The sequence below is a fragment of the Ctenopharyngodon idella genome, chromosome 17 (genome assembly GCF_019924925.1).
Source record: "Ctenopharyngodon idella isolate HZGC_01 chromosome 17, HZGC01, whole genome shotgun sequence".
NCBI lineage: Eukaryota > Metazoa > Chordata > Actinopteri > Cypriniformes > Xenocyprididae > Ctenopharyngodon > Ctenopharyngodon idella.
In genome coordinates this window covers 16,222,617-16,246,526 of record NC_067236.1, presented here as the reverse complement: position 1 = coordinate 16,246,526, position 23,910 = coordinate 16,222,617, and the positions used below count along the sequence as shown (strand labels likewise).

At 37.0% G+C, this 23,910-nt stretch overlaps 1 protein-coding gene across 1 annotated transcript in view; it reads right to left on the bottom strand.

Moving 5' to 3' along the window:
- The window catches only part of adam12b (ADAM metallopeptidase domain 12b), a 117,020-nt gene that overhangs the window by 73,623 nt on the left and 19,487 nt on the right, over positions 1-23,910 (bottom strand). The window contains 1 exon segment of the mRNA XM_051868326.1: positions 22,657-22,730. Within this exon segment, the coding sequence (XP_051724286.1) occupies positions 22,657-22,730 (74 nt within the window).

Genomic DNA, 23,910 nt, shown 5'->3' with positions numbered 1-23,910 from the left:
AACCATTTAAAAGTGTGGGACCAGCAGGTTTTTTTTTTTTTTTTAAGAAATTAAAATCATTCAGCAAGGATGCATTAATTTTTTTTTTTTTACATAAATGCTCAAATAAATCCTAAAAAAATGTATCACAGCTTCCACAAAAATATTAAGCAGCACAACTGTTTTTAACATTGATAATAATAAATGCTTTTTGAGCACCAAATATGTATATCAGAATGATTTCTGAAGGATCATGTGACACTAAAGACTGGAGTAATGATGCTGAAAATTCAGCTTTAACATCACAAGAATAAATTACATTTTAAAGTGTATTAAAATAAAAAATAGTCATTTTAAATGGTAATATTTCATAATATTACTGCATTTTGATCAAATAAACAGCCTTGGTGAGCACAAGAGGCTTCTTTCAAAACATTTTTCAAAAAACGGTAGTACGTGTATATATATATATATATATATATATATATATATATATATATATATATATATTACACTGCTCTGTGGAACACTTGATTCTGATTGGTCAGTCGCGGTTATCCGGCTTACTCATCCGGGTTACTGAAGTTTGCAGCGCTATACGCTTGCTAGGAACGGTTTTTATTTTGTGTACAGTTATTTAAAGGATTAGTCCACTTTCAAATAAAAAATTTCCTGATAATTTACTCACCCCCATGTCATCCAAGATGTCCATGTCCTTCTTTCTTCAGTCGAAAAGAAATTAAGGTTTTTAATGAAAACATTCCAGCATTATTCTCCTTATAGTGGACTTCAATGGTCTCCAAACGGTTGAAGGTCAAAATGACAGTTTCAGTGCAGCTTCAAACGATACCAGACGAGGAATAAGGGTCTTATCTAGAGAAATGATCGGTCATTTTCTTAAAAAAAAAAAAAAAGAAAATGTATATGCTTTATAGACACAAATGATCGCATCACAAGTGCTTCCGCCAGACCGCGATTCCGTATTCTTTAAAAAGCTTACGCTGAATGTCCTACACCTTCCCTATTCAACTTACGGAAAAAATGGAACTGGAGACGCGTTCGTTCCGTACATTGAATAGGGAAGGTGTAGGACATAGGGGAGAGTGGGGTAAGATGAACCAGTGGGTAAGTTGACCCACCCCCTGTATCTTGGCAACCGTACCATTTTATTGTCATGTGACCATATATTTCAGAACCACCTGTCATTTCTGCCAGACTGTGAAAAGGAGAAGCACATGGGAGGAGTGGAAGTCGCCTATTTACTTTAAAAACTGTTTTTGGCTTGTCAAAGTAAAATTTTAACATAACAGATGTAATGGCTGTATAAAACCATGCAAGTCATTTAGCAAAATATTATTCTGAATTGGTAAGCTAGCTCGCTTTTCCTAAAATGGCAGCTATGGGGCAAAGTGAGCCAAATGCTGTGGGGTAAACTGAGCCAGCATTTTAACTTACCCCACCATAAGGCACTGAATTTAAGTTAAATCTCTAATATTACGCAACTGGTTTATTTTGTCTTTTTTTTTTCTTCTTTTTTTCTCGAGTTTATTTAATAGGAACACTGTACAAGTACACCAAATCCTTCTCTGATATGAACCAGAAGACGCTTAATCATATATATCTTCCCACCTGTAGTCTCTAATGGCCTAACATGGTCGACATTGCAGAAAAACGACCATGTCAAGAACCTTTTGACTAAAATGTTTATTAGTTTCAGTGACATTTATTCATTCTTATTTAGTTTTTATTTAATTTTACTCAACAAACTCTCCGTTTAGTCTGTTTATGGGAAGGTTACAACTTTGATGTTCAACATATTGTTTCAGAAATGCAAACAATTAAAGATATTGAAATTTCAACTTCATTTGGTTGGTTTTATGTTGTTTAATTTAGCTTTAAAAAAAGAAATATTTGTAAAATATTTTTACAAAGAATATTTGTAAAAGGAAATTTGATTATTAAATTAGTTTTTAAAATAGGTACATTATCTTTAAAATGTCACATGGGTTTGATTCAGATTCAGTTAGATGGTCAGTTTACACCCACCTACTGACTCGGATCAACTTACCCCTAACCTGGGGTAAATTGAGCCAGAGGAACACTTTTTTATAAAAAGCCATATTTTTAGAACCCTTTGTCATAGATGTATTCTCATCATTTAAAATGATAGGAAACATCCTGAAATTACTTTAAATACTTTCATTGTACTTCTGCCTCATTTTCCCTTATCTTGAGGACCACATAAGTAAAAAATGGCTCATCTTACCCCACTCTCCCCTACAGCGTAAGCTTTTTGAAGAATACGTAATGGCGGTCTGGCGGAAGCACTTGTGATGCGATCATTTGTGTCTTAAAGCATATACATTTTCATTTTTTTTAAGAAAATGACTGATCGTTTCGCTAGATAAGACCCTTATTCCTCGTCTGGTATCGTTTAAAGCTGCACTAAAACTGTCATTTTGACCTTCAACCGTTTGGAGACCACTGAAGTCCACTATAAGGAGAATAATCCTGGAATGTTTTCATTAAAAACCTTAATTTCTTTTCGACTGAAGAAAGAAGGACATGGACATCTTGGATGACATGGGGGTGAGTAAATTATCAGGAAATTTTTATTTGAAAGTGGACTAATCCTTATGTCATCCAGTGGACTCGCTCTCTCTCGTTTCATACAAACACAGCTGCTGCCATTTTGCGACTATTGTTTTGTACACTGTTGGATTATAAGATAACAAACAGGTACGATTTTAATCTCAGATCAATATTTCTTATCCCCATAATTATTTATATTGCGAAATGCCATTTAATAAGTGGTGTGACTGTACGTATCTCTTAAATGTCCATCTAGTTTAAACTAGCAACTGCTCTCTCCGCGGAAGCTTTGAGTTTAAAAAGCTAAAAAAATATTTTGACTCAGATAAATATTTCGTGCCTATAATTATTTAACCATGTGGCAAGTAGCCGTGTAATAAGCGGGATAATGTACGCTTCACGTCGGGGTCCTGAGCACCCTGTCGGGGTTTATTCTGAGATAACAACCGGCTGGATGTACATTATCCCTTACATATATCACATTCTGCCACAGATTTATAATGGGTACAATTACTGTACTGACCAACTCTTGCATACACAGCATGTTTATTTATTTCCTCAGAGTTTAGATACATCAAACACTCATTATAAGACCACCTCAGGTGGCTTTATTTTAGAAGCTAATTCATTCTGAAGAAAGTAAATAAATGAAGAGTAATATAAAATGCGTCCATGTATAATTAGTCTGTATATACAACAGTGCCCATTATGACAGAAATCAATAACCATCGATCCCTGAAATTTCACAGCCTGCTGACTTCCATTATATGTAGATGATAATTTAATTACAGGGTTGTTCGCAGACTCAGGTTAATAGTGATAAATGCACTTGTTCATTAGACACTGTAAAGAAAAAAAAAAAAGATGAATCACTCCGTCTTCCTTTTCTCACCAGGTTACAGTGACCTTTGATAGAGAAAAGACCACAGGCTTTTTTGTGACTGCAGAACAGTGACAAATGATGGATGTAAAATAAGAGTCCTGAAGCAAAAACAGTTGAGAACCAGGCCTGTGCCAATTTATTAGCTGTAATGGTTCTGTCATCATATGCCACAATCTGTGTCATGTAAACAGCACAATACAGAGATAATACCGAATGGTAATGTCAGGAGTTGCATGTATACTGAAAACCAAGGATGATGCATGACACAGAATGAACGATTATAAGACTTTTTAATAAACAGGAACCAGAAAGCATTACACACAGGAACGTAACTTTAACACAAGACAATGAACTGAGGAAGACTGAAGGCTTGAATACACAGAGGATGATGATTAACAGAACAGATAACAGGTGTGGACTAATTAGAAACCATGAAAACAAATGAATGACTAGAACTCAGACAAATGGTGACAATGAAAACTGAGGGTATGTTTACACGAAAACGATGTATTAATAAAAACAGAAAAGATTTTCCTTTGCTTTTTCATGTACAGACGAGAACGTTATCAAAACGATCCCCATTCACAAGGATCTGCAAAAACTACTAAAAACGCCACATTATTCATGCCAAGCCGGTAGTTGGCGATGCCACTTTGTAAAGAAACATTACATGCCTATAGAATGAACATGTAATACGCATGTGCGTGACGTCACCGTTTTCACAAATTCATGTTTTTGTTGTTTACATGGAGATGATAATGATATAATTTTCAAAAACTTGCACTTTTTGAAACCCGATTTCAAAAGCTTGCATTTTCAGGCCGCCAAAACGATGTTGTCTAGTAAATGTATGGCCATAACACATAAAAAGTTTTCCGTTTTTAGTTGAAAACGTGTCGTGTAAACTACCTCTCAGACTAGAAACAAAACAAGACAGTGAAATAGAACATGACTGTGACAGTACTTTGACATTATGAATCACATTACATTTTATATACAAATTGCCATGGAATATCCCCGTGGTACAAAAATACAATGGCACATATTAAAAAAAAACATAGAAATTGTCCAAAATTCACAGTATTTTTGGTCCTTTTTTTTTTTTTTAGTGAAGCTCAGACCTCATACTCTTTAACCCATCTATTCTATTTGGCTGTTAATTGACTCCATATCAGACTAATATGGCTTTAACAGCCAGGGGGAAAAATCAGCTCTGAAACATTTAAGGCGAAGCATGAAGTCTCGCTGGAGGAGAGAGAAAGTGCAAGAGGTCTTGAACATCATTTGGCCCTTTTAATTAGATAGTTCATTGCTCTACTGGAAATTAAAAGTGCCCATTACGACGCTTTCTGACACTAACAGGCTCTAAAATGGACACCTAAGTGACAACTGCAGCAGAGACTGAAATAGTGTGAATGAAGACACATTTTTTTAAAGCACTATTTTTGACTTGATGTGGCATTTTGAAAAAAACATGACGCATGTGGTGTAAGATGCTGAAAAAGTAGCGAGACCTAGTTCTCTTTTGCTTTTTCTCGCCATTTTGAGGTGGTAATCTTATTTATTTTCTTGTTTAGTTTCTCTCTCTCTCTCTCTCTCTCTCTCTCTCCCATTGGGTTGAAGCATGTTACCAAAGCAGACACCAACGTTGAAGAAACTAAACCCTCTCTCTCTCTCTCTCTCTCTCACACACACACACACACACACACGGCTGGTCTGAAGGTCTAATTGTATTTCCATACATTGCTGTGCCTCCAATTGATTTAACTTTCCACACAGATTCACAACCTAAGATTCACATAATGGGATGAGATGGGGGATGGTTGAGGATGAAGGACAAGATGAAATCCTACAGGCTAAAGAGATATTTTTCTATATTCTCACTGTATGGGTGCAGTAAGAAACGTCTGCGAGAGTCAAGGCTATACGTCCTTAAACACCAGCTAATATTTAACACAAACACACACAGATGTAATATAAGGACATGATGTATAAGACTTTTTAAAGTTATTGTGTTAAAGCATGCAAGTAATTAAACCCTTGTTTATATGTTTAAATATGTTTAACATTATTTTTAAACTGCATTAACACATTTATTAAATTTGACAATATAACAGTTAACGTAAATGATGGAGAAAGACTCTTTTTATGGGTTATTGTTTTATAAATCAAACCTAGACAGGACATTTAACAAAAGTAAAGTCATTTGTCATTAAGGTACTGTTCAATACACTGCAAAAAAACAAGACAAAAACAAAGCAAAAAAAATAACATTTTTTTAAATCAGTATTTCTGTCTTAAAATCTAAAAACAGAAATCTAAACAGCCTTTTCAGAGAATGTTTTTTTTTCTTGTTTTGAGCACAAATGCAATCAAATTTAATTACGTTTATGCACAAAACAAGAAGAAAAAAAAATGTCAATGGGATAACTTAATTAAAAATATAGTCTCTAAACAATCATATCCTGTTGCTTTTTTCCACTATATAACACAGCAAAAATACTAATTAAGAACTTTTTTGCTTTGTATTTTCTTTTTCTTTCTCACTCCTTTAGTGAACTTCCCTCTGTGGCTCCTGTCATGTGTGTAACTCTGTATGTGGAAAGATCTCAGGAAAGGCCAGCTTCTTTGGTCTGTTTTCAGGCTCTAGGGTGTTTCAACATGAGAGTGAAGATCCGTCTTTGTATTTGTTTGTGTGTGTCTGTGGAGAATGAATTCAAAAATAAACCAGTATGGTGCAGTTGTCCCTAAAGAACACACCATCCTGTCATCCATGAAGCATGTGTATGAGTGTCTTTGTTCACACAACATACTGCAAATTTGGATTTCAAATCCAATTTTCAAGTGCTAACTTTCATTTTCCATGTGATAATCAGTGTATCTACAACAGTTGCTATATGATGCCAAAAAACTCAAAAGTTTTTTTGCCTATAAAAAGTGAAATAGTAAATCAATCCATGACAACAGTACTTCTGTTAAATCTTTCCCCGCCACTGACAGAATTTGCCATCATTTATGACAACGCTTTCCACCATTGACCGAATTTGCCATCATTTATGACAACGCTTTCCACCATTGACAGAATTTTCTGACAATCCATATTTTCACTGTTGTATGGTTCGCTATTACACAATACACATCTTCTGAAAGAGTACAGAATCTCTGGATAAAAACACAGGCAAAAAAGAAGCAACACCCAAGAGACAAGAGGTGTTCCATTGTTAAGTGAACAAATCTGTTAAGTGAATGATTCAATGACTCACTTGTTTCACTCTGAATCAGTGTTTTAAATAAATCTATTTAGTGGATTCAGTGGCTCACTCTTTTCATTATTAAATAAATAAATCATTGTTCTGAACGAATTGGGTTGAGTGAATAAATCAATGACTTGCCGCCACCTACTAGGGTATGTAACCTGCAGGAATATCATTATAGTTATAGTTATAGTTCTTCCTCTATAACCTTAATTGATACAAAGCAGAACAAAATTAAGACAATAAAAACAGCACGTTTCATCTAAATTAACAATAGACCATTTTAATCCCATTCTCAGCATTTCACTTTTATTACTCCTTTTCCCCTGCTCATTCTCTTTCATTCAATATATTTCTACAATATTTGCGCCGCTGCCTGTCCTGGTCCGTGTCTAATCTGAACTCTGAGGACCACATAATGGCAACAGTTCTGCACTGTCTGACTACCCATCCGTTACAGACAAAGCACTGTGAGTCTGGAAGTTTATACTTAACGTTTCTTGTTGTGTTACTGTCAGAGGCAGCCAAAGCAGATCACTGAACTGTACAGATGTTGAGTGATCCTATCTGTGACTCACTCGATGATAAATAACAAATGACAACCCAGCAACTTTGTTCTCAGCAGGAGGGGTGAAACTGTGGTTTTCATGATCATTAAGAACTTCTACAGATCTCCTACTTCACTAGTTGGGGAGAAAAGGGCGTTCACACTTGAATACAATTTAGCAGATTTCGACTCTTGGCTCTTGTAAATATGTGCTATTTCTCTGTGTCGGTTTCCACGTCATTAACTGCTTTCTCTGTCTATTTCTTCTCTCTCTAGGTCTCCCTAAAGACTCACTGATGCTTCTGTACTAGTTTAATAGAGTCTCCTCTTCGGCTCATTACACAGATCTGACCAACCTTCTGGCATCTTCTGTTCTCTCTTATTTATGATGGTTCATCTGATCTGTGTACGATTAGTCAGACTGAAAGAGTGCATCAGCGGTCAAAGGATGACATTTTATTTATTTTTTCTCACAATGTAAAAGAATCAAATTCTCCACTAGCAGTAAGCCTAAGAGCAGTGTGTGTAATGATTGTGAGGCTTTAAAACATCTGTGGGTAATGCAGTAGAAGTGTGTTTTCACTGCAGAGCATTCTTCATTAACTTATCCAGATGCCTAGCAAGAAAAACAGCTAGCGAAGCTTTTGTTTGGTCAGCTTGCTGTTAGCTAGTGTCGAGCGAAAGTAACAAAGACAGATGATAAAGGCAGAACATGAAAAATGAGAATGGAAACTTCAGGAGAATGCAAGAAAAAAGGCTCTGTTTATACCTGGTACCCAGCGAACATTCTCAGAACTTTGGAACACTCTGGCAAGGTTAACTCTCAGAGTCATGAAAGTACATTCTTTCAGTAACATTAATGGAACATTCATCCAAAGTTATTTGGACATTAATAACATTTCCATAACATTTGCAAAATGATAAATACTTGACGTTTTCTCTAATGTTTGCATAACCAAGACAAACATTTTTAAAATATTTAAAAAAGTTTTATTCTAGCTTCATGCATTCTTTTTTTAATCAACACTTGAATGTAAGTTTTATAAAAAAAAACAACATTTTGAACAAAAAGCTAGGAACATTGTGTTTTTTTTTTTTTTGTCAGAGACTACAATGTGTATAAACAATGCTTTTATTGCTTGTTTCTGTACCTTTTTTTGCCTGTTTCGATCCAGAGATTCTCTACTCTTTCAGATGTTGCGTGATAGCGCCCCTACTGTATAACAGTGAAAACACGGAAAGCCGGAATATTCCATCAATGGCGGGTAAGCGTTGTCTCATAAATTACGGAAAATTCCATCAATAGTGTGAAAAGAGTTAATGGGAAATGTTCTAAGAACATACTCTGTGTTACCTGGGCAGCAACATCCATCTCAAAAGATCTGATCACAAGTGTACAACACTAAAGGTGATGATACATGGGGCAACTTTTTTAAGCAATGTTAATGGCCAATGTTGCCGTAAACAGGCAACCTGGTGAGACAACTAATTAGGGCAACGGACAGTTGGCAGCAACTAATCAGAGAGGAGCAAATCTATTGCCAACCCAATAAATACTTTATTATAAACATTTGTTTTAAGCACTTTATTTCAACTTTTCAAATATTTTCTTTGTTTTTATTAAATATAAATGTCTTTCTGATCTGATTTGTGATAGGAAAAGGGAGAAGAGAGAGTTTGGCAAAAGGTGGATTCGAACCCGCGTCAAAAGCTACTTTCACGTGCCATACGCCCTACAGCCTACACCACTACAGACATTGAACAAAATGCATCACACATTAAATTGGACATCTGTTGGTATTTTAAGCATTAATTGAGATAAATTCCCTGTTTTTGGTTGACACATGACAACTTACCAGTGTAAAAAGATATAAATTCACTCTCCTTCACTCCACTGCCGCTGAGAGGCCACCATCTTGTTTGAATTTTTTGTAAAATCTCCAAGCCAGTCACGTGATCGGCTGCTAGCATTCTGATTGGAGGATCTCAAAAAATTGCGACCGATCTGTCCACACGGAGACGAGTTTAGCATACGCAAAATTTTTGTATCGTATAGGCGTTTCGTCCAGACGGATCCGGTGTTTTCAGAAGGTGAAACCGCTATTTTTTGAAACCGGGTCCCAGAGTGGATAAATCTGAAAACGATGCCCTTTGCTTTTTCGTGTGTACAGCCAATCCGTATATTTTGTGAAACGATGATGTCATCACCCCACGTGTCGACCCTAGTCAGACACCGCCAACAGCACAAAACAGCAACAACAACAACAACAATAGCGTACTACATGCTTGTGTTTGTGCTGCAGAAGCTACCGAGCCTAAAGCTTTATAGAGTGATGCAGGTATGAAATCACTTTGTAGGCCAAAACGCGGAAGCGAGTTAGCATTTTAGCACTTCCGGTTCCATCGTGCCGAAGTCAATGGGTTTTTTGAATGGGATTTTGTTTAAATGGCTGAAATAAGGTCTGTGGTGAACACAAGCTCAAGACACTTTCACGTTTTATTCTACGTCATAAAATGCATCAGTATTACCCCACTTTTTTTTTTTTAAGCTGTTATGTGTCTTGAAAAAGGCGGTTGCTAACAAGTGGTTAAATAGGACTACACAGGCAGTCAGGGACATTACACGTCATCACGGCGAAAAGGTAAGCTCAGTCTGCTTTTACAGCCTCATTATGCCCATAATTGTACTCTTATGAACTATTCTAACTCAAACGTGCTGGGAAAATGTTTTTAGATAAAAACTGAAAGAGTTGTCGGAAGCTTAGTGATGGTGACGTTGAAGTTGAGCGACCGTGGTGTAGTTCGTTTATAGCCTACCTTTAGCTTTTTACTTCTGGCGACTGCATTTAGGCTTCAAACTTCATAAAAGTTATGTGAAAATTATCTTGATGGACAAAACGTGTAAGTATCATAACCCTTTGTTAAACACAGAGCTTGTTTTTTGCGATTTTCCAAAAGTCTATGGGAAAAATGCATAGGCTTTCGATCGAGGGAACCCGTGCGCCGCTAACTTCCGGGTTGGCCTACAAAATGACGTCATACCTGCACCACTCCATTTCTAAGCTTTACTAAAGTTTGTATACAGCGCGCAAGGTTTATGCACACGCTTCAAGTCTTATTCTTTGTTTTTAGTGTATCTCTATTGCAGAATTACAGCGCCACATACTGATCTAGCATGTATACTACATAATTTTGAGTCGTTTCAGTGGTTTCGTGTGTACGTAGATATTTCTTGAGACGAGGAAAAAAAAAAAAGATCGGATAGGGAAAGCTCTGGCTTCGTGTGGATGTAGCCTAAAGTATCCAGATAGAAATTTGTTGCTCATTCTCAATGGGAAAGTGCCCAAGCAACATTTCTCAAAAAGTTGCCGTGTATCATCACCTTATTTGTAAACGTGGTCCAAAACGTTTTCTGATCAGATCAATCCACATTCAGAAAAACTTGTGCACTTTGTAGCGTACATAAATGTTAATTTTGAGGTGCAAGTTCTCAAAGCAGCAGCGAACCTCACTCAAAAAGTACTGTAGCACTCAGCAGGTCCTATCAGCTTCCTGTGAATAACTTCCCTTTGGATACAATACTCAGATCATTGTTTGTCAGCTCCCTCTCTCTCTTTCTGAAAACCCCCTTGTTTTTCACTGGAGCGTTTCCTCTATTTTTGCTGTTACCGCAACCGGTCGATATAAAAGAATCACTTCCTGGTTTGACTGTTGACCTTCAGTGATGAGATCACGGAGCGGTCAGCTGCTAAAGACTCATGGGAAAACAAAGTGAGGCTGGATGGCTGTGAAGACTGAGACCTTTAAAGCTTCAGTGCTCAGTGAGGAGAGAAACTCAAGCTAGGTTTTCAATAAGAATGAGCTGTATGCTCACAATCTAGCATTAATGCTGTAAATTGGCTCTGAATATGTTTTTAAATGCTGAAAATGCCTCTCTATAAAAAAAAATCTTATATTTGTCTCCACATATTAAGCTAGGATGGGTAAACCTAAGTATTTTTATAAACCAATCCATTTTTAAAGAAAGATTTAACACTTTTATTCAGAAAGGATGCATCAAGTGTGATAGTAAAGACTTTTACATTGTTACAAAAGATTTCTAATTCAAATAAATACTCTTTCTATTCATCAAAGAATCTTGAAATAAAATGTATCGTGTTTCCACAAAAATATTATGCAGCACAACTGTTTTCAAAATTGATAATAATGAGAAATGTTACTTAAGCAGCAAATCAAAATATTAGAATGATTTCTGAAGGATCATGTGACACTGTAGACTGGAGTGATGCTGAAAATTCAGCTTTGCCATCATAGAAATAAATTACATTATAAAATAAATTAAAACAGAAAACAGTCATTTTAAATAAAAATATTTCACAATATTACTATTTTAGTTTGTTTTTATGAAATAAACGCAGTCTTGGCGAGCAAACGAGACTTTCAAAAACAGACAAAAACTTACAGACCCCAAAATTTCATGTGTGAGTACAGATAATGAACAACACTTACATGTCAAAATGTATATTTTAGAAGAAATAATAAAATTAACTGATCAGTTGTGATGCCCAATATATAAACTACGCTATACCACATAGGTACACAAACTGGGAGCCAAGACATAGTGAGGAGAAAGAATATATAAGAATAAGTGAATACACAGAATGTGGACCAAGGTTATTAAAAATATATCTTCTGGGAAAATCTCACAAACTTGCAGTTCCTCGCTTTCTAAAGTTTAAATGACTTCTGTGAATCGGCTGACTTAGATAAATATGCCAAGGACTCTTCTGAACATTACACTTCATAAAGCCCATATGAAAAATAATCCAGAAAGGCATAATTTACCATATACTTGGCAACGCTCTATTTCACCCTTATGTTCTCTATTCTTTTTTTCATCTAAGCAGCTTGCTGATGACAAACCAATCCATACAGCATTTCAAACGAGCTGCGCTTGCTTCATTGAGGGATGGTTAGAACCAAATTACATTAGCATAACTCACCCTCTGTGTTTCTCTCTTTCTGTTTTATTCCTTGCCACCAACTGTGGATAATGCGCTATAGCACACACACTGACAAACAAAAAGCACTGATGTAAGCTTCTCATCACTCTTTCTGCTTATGATTCCGCGCTTCTAGCTGACCCACTTCACAGAGGTCAAAAGCAGAGAGCACAAAGTTCAGGCTGTTCTTGTCTAACATATCTTGCAGGTGAATTACATAACATTTATTTATGAAGAATGGGGGAAAACAAAATATACAAACAAACTTTTGCAAGTAATTGGGCAGAAGAGGAAATCTGGAGTCAACATGGTAACTGCCTCCAAAAATAGCAGGAGCCATTAGCAATTCATTGCCATGATACCAAGGTGTTGTGGTTGGTTGTCAGGGTGTTGCTATACAATTGCTCAAATGTTCTGGTTGGTTGTTAGGGCATTGTTGGGTGGTTGCAGGGGTGTTGTTACTGTATGCAATTGCTAGGGTGTTCTATATGACTTTTAGTGCACTGTTAGGTGGTTGCCAGGGTGTTGCTAGGTGGTTAGTAGTGTGTTTTAGGTGATTTCCAGGGTGTTGATACTGTATGCGACTGCTAAGGTGTCCGTGACTTTTAGTACACTGCTAGGTGGTTGCTAGTGTGTTATGGGTGGTTGCCAGAGTGTTGCTATGCAGTTACTAGGGTGTTCTGGTTGGTTGTTAGTAATGACATAGCAATGCCCTAAGTTGTTCTAGGTGGTTGCCAGGGTGTTGCTACTTTATGTAACTGAAGCGCTATGTGACTTTTAGTACACTGCTAGGAGATTGTTAAGGAGTTCCGGGTGGTTTCCAGGGTATATGCGAGTGTTGAGGTGTTCTATGTGACTTTTAACACACACTAGTAGGTGGTTGCCAGGGTGTTGCAAGGTGGTTAGTAGTGTGTTTTAGGTGATTTCCAGGGTGTTGATACTGTATGTGACTGCTATGTGACTTTTAGAGTACACTACTAGGTGGTTGCTAGTGTGTTCTGGGTGGTTGCCAGAGTGTTGCTATGGAGTTGCTTGAGTGTTCTGGTTGGGAGTTAGGGCATTGCTATGTGGTTGCTAGTATATGTGACTGCTAAGGTCTTCTGTGTAACTTTTAGTGAATTGATAGGGGGTTACCAGAGTGCTGCTATGCAGTTGCTAGGGGGTTCTGGTTGGTTGTTAGGGCATTGCTATGCTATTACTAAGATGTTCTAGGTGGTTGCCGGGGTGTTGCTACTGCTGCTCTATGTGACTTTTAGTACACTGCTAGGAGGTTGTAAGGGTGTTCCGGGTGGTTTCTAGGGTGTTGCTACGCTGTTTTTGGGGTGTTCTGGTTGGTTGTTAGGGCATTGCTAGCTAGGTCATTACTAAGGTGTTCTAGGTGGTTGCCAGTGTGTTGCTGCTGAATGCGAGTGTTAAGCTGTTCTATGCAACTTTTAACACACTTCTAGGTGGTTGCTAGGATGTTTCTATGCAGTTGCTAGGGTGTTCTGGTTGATTGTTAGAGCATTGCTGGGTTGCTCTAGTTGGTTTGCTGGTGTGTTGCTACTGGTGTGGTTGCTATGTGGCTGTTAAAGGGTTTTAAGTGACTTTTAGCACACTCTATGCAGTCGTTAGGGTGTTCTTAAAGCAGTTAGTATTTCTACAGGTTTCTACAGTTTTCTACAGGTGGTTGTTTGCTAATTTTCACCCATTTTAATGTCCACCAGACAAATACTGTAAGTTTGGTCACTTAGAAAAGTAAAAGTACACCTCTGCTCAATAAACTACACGAGTCAAGTCATAAGTTATATGCTGAAGTTTAATATTAAGGGTTAGGGATGTGTTTAATTCCATGAACAATAATTATGAGCAATAATAATAGGTTCTTGCTTTATATACAAGATAAAAATCTTGTTTCTTTTGTTTGTTTGACAACTTAATTTTGGTATAATAAAAATATGAGCCATTTTCACATACTTTTAAAAAATAATGTGTTGTCCTGTCATACACTGTCATCAAAAGACTCGCTATTATTATGTTCTCTCTCTCCCACATTCATGCACTCCACAACCCCTGATTACACTACACACCATGTCATTAATTTTAGTTTGAAGACAGAAGAAATAATTGAAGCCTCTGAGAGGAGTAATTTGTAACAGATGGAAAGTTCACAAGCGAGTCCACAAGTGAATCCATAATTGAACGTGGCACTGTATATCTCATCTCCCACTTCACCCTTTCATTGTTTGCTCTCTATCAGTCTTTCTATCCTTGTGTATCGTTTACATGTTCTATAAAGCAACAAACAAAAAAAATTGGATGATAATAATATTAATAATAATAATATTATAATAAAATAAATACATCTGATTTTATTTATATATATTTATTTTTATTATTATCTTTTTTTTTTTTTTTTTTTTTTTTTACAGCCAGTTGAATAAAAGAAGATACAAGAAGTCTGCAGTGGACTCAATCAAAAAAATAAATTTGACTGATTTTCATATTGTTTTTTCCCTCCACCAGTGTTTGCAGCATTGCTGTCAGACAAAATCGATCATCATCTGCGACCCGTTATCACATCTAAAATATGATGAATTATATTAAATATCTAGCATTACCTAACAATACACATGATACCTTAGAATGGTCAGATGGCAGATCTCAGAGGAAGAGTGTTTTTAACATTTATTTAAATGGCCTACAGTACATGTTTAAAGGTCACTACAGAGGCCAGTAGCATAAACCATAACCGCTAATTTAAAGGGACAGTTCACCCAAAAATGAAAATTCTGTCATCATTTACTCACCCTTATGGTGTTCCAAACCTGTAAGAGTTTCTTTCTTCTGTTGAACACAAAAGAAGGTATTTTGAAGAACGTTGGTATTCAAACAGTTGATGGTAGTCATTGACTTCCATAGTAGGAAAAAAAATACTATGGAAGTCAATGGCTTCCATCAACTGTCTGGTTACCAACATTCTTCAAAATATCTTCTTTGTGTTCAACAGAAGAAAGAAACTCTTACAGGTTTGGAACAACATAAGGGTGAGTAAATGATGACATAATTTTCATTTTTTTATTTATGACAATTTAGTTCAAACTTTGACCTGTGGAGGGCAGTAATACACTTAGTAGCGTCTACACTGCAGGAATTCTAATAGAGAAGAAGAAGAAGAGAGCTAGTTCAAGACGAGTGTCTATGGTTAAAACGTATATAATTTTTTAATTTTTTTTAGAAAATGACAGATCGTTTTGCTAGATAAGACCCTTATTCCTCGTCTGGTATCGTTTAAAGCCCTTTGAAGCTGCACTGAAACTGTAATTTTGATCTTCAACTGTTTGGGGCCAATTGAAGTCCACTATAAGGAGGATAATCCTGGAATGTTTTCATCAAAAACCTTAATTTCTTTTCGGCTGAAGAAAGAAGGACATGGACATCTTGGATGACATGGGGGTGAATAAATTATCAGGAAATTTTTTATTTGAAAGTGGACTAATCCTTTAAGACACAGTCTAACTAATAAGCAATAGTTAGGGCTAATCAGTCTTACTTTTCAGATTCAAATAAGACCAATCTACCTTTTTATGTAACTGAAAAAGATGACCCATCTTGAAGAAAAAAAATGAGATGACTTACTTATAAGACTAGTTATGTAACAGGCCAGGTGTGTATTTTTGTCTGTGATTGTGTCAGTTGTTGAAGGACTCCCTCCTCATTATCCTCACTTTGCTACCAGAATCACAGGGCCACTCTAATAGTCCTCTGGTAATAGTGTGTTTCTCTTTCTCTGGTTTCTCAGTTCATTAGCTTTGCTTTAGCCTGACATCAGAGCAGAGAGTCAATGACGCCATTCTCACAAAAACAAGAACCCTCTTCCCTGTCCATTCATGGACACCGAGTCCAAGTTTCTATGGTAATGTTTGCAGTCGTCACAGTAATGACATGTTTTGTGTGCTTGGCTATGCTCCTTCCTGTTTGGCTGAATAAAAGGAAGCCTTTGAATGGCACACGCTCTGTCTCTTCCTCAGTAACAGCTGTTTGTGTCAACCAAAATAAGCTCTAAATCTTCCTTCATTCAAAGTACTGTGGACCTTGATCAATTCAGTGTCTAGGATGTTGACTCTAACGTCATTATCAAGATTTACAGTCTAAAAGAGACAGAAAACCAACAAATGAAAAAAGTGACTGACAGCTAACTAAATGTAGGGACGCTACAAGCTAATATTTTCAGTAACGTGACAGTAGAGCTCATCAAAATAGTGCAGCTTTTCCAGTAACAAGCTATTTTTACAAGCACTACATTGTTGTTTTTTATGTCACATATTGCTCATGCAGCCTAACAACCGAGAGAGCAGTGGAAAATAATCAAACGCACTCTCTCAGAATGTCTCTCTCTCTCTCTCTCTCTCTCTCTCTCTCTCAAGTACCACTGGGAAATCCAATTAATTTTGGAGAATTAGTTTGTTTCGGACGGTGCATTTCAATGAACCGGCTCCAAAAATGAATTCATCCTTCCGTCACATACAGTAATAGTTTTATTAGTCGGATTTAGTGTAAATTCATGTTCAAGCCTTCACTAGCTGAATTTTTATCAATCCAAATGCTGAATGGAAACACCAAGATGTACAGAAAATTTCCAAAATGTAGTGCGTTGGAATCAAAGACTATAGATAGCCTATAGAAAGAGGTTCACTCTTATTAGTTATGTATAGGAGAAACTGCAACGCGCACTATGGCGGAATACACCCCGCCCCCTAAGTAAAACAACCAATCACTGATTGATAAAGTCATTGCCTCACTGCAGCTCCCGTTAGAAGCTTCGGTTCCCATTGAAACTTGAGACTCGCGCTTCGGACTGCACATGCGCATTGGCTAGACTAGGCTGAAATATAAGCTTTTTTTTAATGCTATTTGAGCATAAGAGACAACGTTTATGGGACAATTCATGTCAGATTTTGTTGCTGATTTGAAATATGCTATTCAATTGTGAGTTCTCCAAGCAGTTTTTGAGATTTCAGGATTCCCCCATTCAAATAGATAGGACTTGGTCTTGGATGCCCGAAATAGCTGCCTGGAGGCGTTGCAAATATGGCCGCCGAGAGAACAGACTTTCATTGAAAGGGAATTTGGTTGGAATGCTTGGAAACACACTTAATGTGATCGAATAATTCACTTAGAAGAAGAAAACATTGTAATTTGAGAAGAAAATCATCAAAATGAATCATAATGAATCATAAAAAAAAAAAATAAAAAAAATCATAATTTTGACATTTTGACAATTACATTTAAAAAAAAATTAATACTTTCATTCAGCAAAAATGCATTTCATTAAGTGACATTAAAGACTTTTACTTTGTTACATTTGATTTATTTCAAATAAATTCTGTTCTCTTGAACTTTCTATTCTTCAAAAGAATTCTGAAAAAATGTATGTACTGTTTCCACCAAACTATTAAGCAGCAGAACTGTTTTCAACATTGATAATAATAACAATGATTAATAATAATCATCATATTAGAATGATTTCTGAAGGATCACGTGATACTGAAGACTGGAGTAATGATGCTGAAAATTTAGCTTTGCCATCACAGGAATAAATTACATTTTTAAATATATTCAAATAGAAAATAGTTATTTTAAATTGTATTAATATTTCACAATAATACTGTTTTTAGTATTTTTGATAAAAATAAATAAATAATAAAAAAAATCTTACCAACCTAAAACTTTGGAATGTATTGTATCTATATGCTTCCTTCCCTTTTTCTTTAAATTAAATTAAATTAAATTATTTAAAAAAAAAAAAAAAAAAAAAGTCTTTTTTTTTTTTTTTTTTTAAAGACGTTAAATAGCATCAATGCACTTTGCATTTTTGTCATGGTAGTACTCGTGGGGCTACTTTTTCAAAAGAATAGCTCTAACTACTTTAAATTATGAGTAATTTGTATGTTGGCAAGCTAGCTTCAAGATAACTTCACAACAATGCTATATTATATGGCTTTAAGACGCCTAAAAAACTGTACACATGCTCTCACTGTGACTGGCTTTTTCTTAATTTATGGTAAGTGTTTTCACTCAGTCTTGAGAGGACCGTGGCCCTTAAGAGAATTCGGCAAATTAAGTGGAGCAAAGCTACAACTTCACTGGGCAGCTGCTGATTAGAGTCTTTTGGCGCTACAGGGTTTGCTTCAAATCGAGTCTCTGACAGTCAGCTCTGAAGCCTCAAATGCACCGCACATAGTACTAAGCCATTTATTTTGGAAATCCTTTGGCTGAGCAATCAAAGTCAGCATTGTTTTCTATTTCATTACGAGTTAAACAGAGTTCAAGGCTGTTGTTTAGTCTGTGTTGAATTGCTGATCTGAATACAGGGAGGAGAAATTAAATCCATAGGGTAAAACAACAATGATTATCAAATGAATGAATCAGAAATGAGTTCAGGAGGAGGTTAGGTTATCAAAGCTCTTTTAACAAATGCAGCCGAGTGAATAAATGAGATCTTCGGATCTTGAAAAGATCCACACAGGCTGTTTTATTTGTTGAGGTGTCGCCACTTGTTCATCTGCCATTAATATTCAGTGAATCACTTTGCATGTGTAAGAAAGCTTTCAAGAACTGACACTTCTTTGTAAAAAGGCTCATATAAAACACAGTGGAATTGCATTGGATTTCAAAAACCATCCAAATATGTTTTGTATGGTGGTATCTTGATGGTTATGATTACTGTGATGATGTGCACACAAAGCTTTATGGTGCTTCCAGAGAAATCAGTCCTCTGGGTTGTGCTGTTATATGTCTGGATGAGCAATGTCATTTGTTTTGTGTTTTTGCTGTGGGAAAGAGTTGAACTCAGCTTAATGTACAGAGAAGGTCAGCATGTATCAGACGTCCCTGGACACCAGTCCCTGGAGTTTCTTTGTTGGTTCTCTCAGTCTGACTGTCTTATCTATTGCTCTGTTCTCCACATAAGGAAATGTAATATATGGCATACAGTATATATGTACAGTGGGTACGGAAAGTATTCAGACCCCCTTAAATTTTTCACTCTTTGTTATATTGCAGCCATTTGCTAAAATCATTTAAGTTCATTTTTTTTCCTCATTAATGTACACACAGCACCCCATATTGACAGAAAAACACAGAATTGTTGACATTTTTGCAGATTTATTAAAAAAGAAAAACTGAAATATCACATGGTCCTAAGTATTCAGACCCTTTGCTGTGACACTCATATATTTAACTCAGGTGCTGTCCATTTCTTCTGATCATCCTTGAGATGGTTCTACACCTTCATTTGAGTCCAGCTGTGTTTGATTATACTGATTGGACTTGATTAGGAAAGCCACACACCTGTCTATATAAGACCTTACAGCTCACAGTGCATGTCAGAGCAAATGAGAATCATGAGGTCAAAGGAACTGCCTGAAGAGCTCAGAGACAGAATTGTGGCAAGGCACAGATCTGGCCATGGTTACAAAAAAAATTCTGTTGCACTTAAGGTTCCTAAGAGCACAGTGGCCTCCATAATCCTTAAATGGAAGACGATTGGGACGACCAGAACCCTTCCTAGAGCTGGCCGTCCGGCCAAACTGAGCTATCGGGTGAGAAGAGCCTTGGTGAGAGAGGTAAAGAAGAACCCAAAGATCACTGTGGCTGAGCTCCAGAGATGCAGTCAGGAGATGGGAGAAAGTTGTAGAAAGTCAACCATCACTGCAGCCCTCCACCAGTCGGGGCTTTATGGCAGAGTGGCCCGACGGAAGCCTCTCCTCAGTGCAAGACACATGAAAGCCCGCATGGAGTTTGCTAAAGATGGTGAGAAATAAGATTCTCTGGTCTGATGAGACCAAGATAGAACTTTTTGGCCTTAATTCTAAGCGGTATGTGTGGAGAAAACCAGGCACTGCTCATCACCTGTCCAATACAGTCCCAACAGTGAAGCATGGTGGTGGCAGCATCATGCTGTGGGGGTGTTTTACAGCTGCAGGGACAGGACGACTGGTTGCAATCGAGGGAAAGATGAATGCGGCCAAGTACAGGGATATCCTAGACGAAAACCTTCTCCAGAGTGCTCAGGACCTCAGACTGGGCCGAAGGTTTACCTTCCAACAAGACAATGACCCTAAGCACACAGCTAAAATAACGAAGGAGTGGCTTCACAACAACTCCATGACTGTTCTTGAATGGCCCAGCCAGAGCCCTGACTTAAACCCAATTGAGCATCTCTGGAGAGACCTAAAAATGGCTGTTCAGCAACGTTTACCATCCAACCTGACAGAACTGGAGAGGATCTGCAAGGAGGAATGGCAGAGGATCCCCAAATCCAGGTGTGAAAAACTTGTTGCATCTTTCCCAAAAAGACTCATGGCTGTATTAGATCAAAAGGGTGCTTCTACTAAATTCTGAGCAAAGGGTCTGAATACTTAGGACCATGTGATATTTCAGTTTTTCTTTTTTAATAAATCTGCAAAAATGTCAACAATTCTGTGTTTTTCTGTCAATATGGGGTGCTGTGTGTACATTAATGAGGAAAAAAAAATGAACTTAAATGATTTTAGCAAATGGCTGCAATATAACAAAGAGTGAAAAATTTAAGGGGGTCTGAATACTTTCCGTACCCACTGTATGTATGTATGTATGTGTATAATATATATATATATAAATAAATAATATATATATATATATATATATATATATATATATATATATATATATATATATATATATATCACAGTCACATATGTTACCTACTGTAAAAGGCAATATCCTCTGGACATATGTATATATATTGCTTCATATGTTACGAAGGAAAACACAGTGAGTGAACCTATATGTTTAATACATATATTATTTATGCATATACTATAGGCATATATTTAAATATGCAGGAACAACATTAATTGTAGGGATGCACCAATAGGATTTTTTGGGGCTGATACCGATACCGATATTTGTCACTTTCTGTGTTTTGAAATAAACACAGGAAAATAAACTGTGCTGATCGCTCTTTTCCATACAGTTACAGGACTGGGCTTTTAAGCTTCACAAAGGACACAAAAGCACCTTGAATGTAGGGATGCACTGATACCACTTTTTCTAGAACGAGGCCGATACCGATACTTTCATTTTTGGTACTTGCCACTTGCCTGTTCATTCTATTGATCTATCATATTCGATCTTTCAGTTAATAGCACAGGGCACATTTAGAGATGCTTCAGAAGGGCTCAATAGATAAAGTAATCAAATGTAAAATAATAGTGCATAGTCTTCACTGTATAAAATAAATATAGATGAATTTTTATTAAAGCTACAAAAGTCATTTAGTCAAGAGCAGTGAGTGATTCCTTTGTCCTTTGTTGTTTGATCAACATTAAAGACACAGCAGCAGGTTTATTAAGCTGCTGTCCCTTTAAGACCGAATGCACGGATCCAATATACTTTTACACATGCGTTTTATTTCTCAAACTGTTTGTTCACTTAAGACATTACCAACTATGTTAGGTTAAGGTAGAACTTGAAATTAAGAAATTAATGTTAAACCACTGTAGTCACATGGACTATTTTAACGATGACTTTAGTACCTTTCTGAACCTTGACAGTGGTAATTAAATTGCTGTCTATGGAGGAGTCAGAGAGCTCTCGGATTTCATCAAAAATATCTTAATTTGTGTTCCAAAGATGAACGGAGGTCTTACAGGTTTGGAATGACATGAGGGTGAGTAATTGACCCTTCGCCGGGAGTTTGATTGACAAGCGATCTAACCAATCATAGCGCTGAATCTGCCATTTTGTCCGACAAATCAGTCAGGAGTTAGAAGATTAACCTCAGTGGACTTGAACTTGAAAAATGGTGTGTACTGACGTCTTTCCGCGTTTGAAACAACATTCCTTCTCATGTTCATTCATGTTTATTTGATGCTATAAATTAACTATTAGGAAGAGATGATCGGTTCACGAGCCGCTTGAGCTGGCGCTACAGCGATCTGTCACGACACATTAAAGAGCCAAAAAACGTTTTTTATTGTTCAAATTTCTTAAAAAATTACACAATTTGAAAGCTGGGACTTTGTTTCATATCATAAGTAACCTGCTCTGTCTTGTCTGTCGATGTGTTGTCAGTGTCCTCTTTGCTCCGCAATGTAGTTTTCACTCTGTGTGGCGTGACAGCGCCATGGCTTGTCGGACAAAGCAACAGTAACTAAGGAGGGCAGATCTTTGTGAAGCGTCAATTAATGACAGAATTTTCATTTTTTGGAGGGTAAACTAACCCTTTAAGTTTGTGTTTTGTTTTGTTGAGACCTCAGACAGGATCAGAATTTGGAAGCTTTCAGCGTTCAGTTGAGCATGTGGTTTGTAAAAACACTGTGTCTGATCATGTGTGTGGCAATTTGAGTCAGGAGTGTTGTGAGGTAGACTTACTGGTTCTTCTCCACAGATAAAATCAGCTGTTGTCCTTCTGCTAGGATTAGGATGTGCAGCGAAGCAGGAGGTGTCTAAATAAATGAAAAACAAAACAATCACTTTATGTCCTGTTTTCCTGTTTCAACCAATTTATTCTAAACCCTGCACCTTCCCTATTGAAACACACAAACATACACACAGACACAACTAGCAGACTCAGGATTTGATCCAGTGCACCAGACAGAGCCACAGAGCCAAAAGAAAGCCTTCGAAATGTCATTTTGCACATAATAATGTGTCAAGGACTGCACAGGGCCAAGGCTTGTCTGTTCATGTACAGCCACTGCATCTTCATTCACTCGACTCATTCAAAGACATGAGGAATGTGAACTGAGTTGTACACACAAATATCATTTAAACATGAACCAATTCTTGGTAAGTGATGATAAACAAGTCAGCAGTATGGCCAGAAATGTTCAAGTGAGTGGATCTGGGGCCCTGTTTACACCTGGTATTAAGATGCGTTTTTGTCGATCGGATCAAATAGATGATGCTAAATATAGCTGTAAACGCAAACGGTGTCTAAAACATTGAGCTTGTCCACTTTCGACCACTTCCAAAGGAAGTCAAATATGCATTTGACCGGATTGCTTTCGTAGTGTAGACGCTCATGTGGTTGAATATGTTTGAACAGCCACAAAAACTTTAACGCCTACTCCCCGTTTACTGACCTAATGCGTAAACATTATAGGAAGTACGCTAGCCAGACGGGATTTAAACTTTGCCTGCTGAAGACCCCAGTTTGGTTTGATAACGAAAAATGTACCAAGCACAATGTTCTCTCACCATTCCTGATTTTTTTTTTAATCACCAATCTGTCTCTTTTGTCCATTTCTGTCCTGATTTCTCAGAGGGGAGGGTCTATGGGCGGGTAAATGTATGGGCTTGTTCAAATCTTTCGATCTAATGGACAAAATAAGCTTGAGCAATTCACATATGAACACGCACGGAGATGACGGAAAAACATACGGAGAGTATGGAGAGTATGTTTTTCCGTCATACCTTTGTTTCTGCTCTGACAGCCGCAAAACCACACAGAGCAGAGAACATTGTGCTTGGTACATTTTTTGTCTTCAAACCAAACTTGGGTCTTCAGCCAACAAAGTTTAAATCCCATCTGGCTAGCATGCTTCCCATAATGTTTACGAGTTAGGTCAGTAGGCGGAGAGTAGGCGGTCTTTTGTGGCTGTTCGAACACATTCGACCACATGA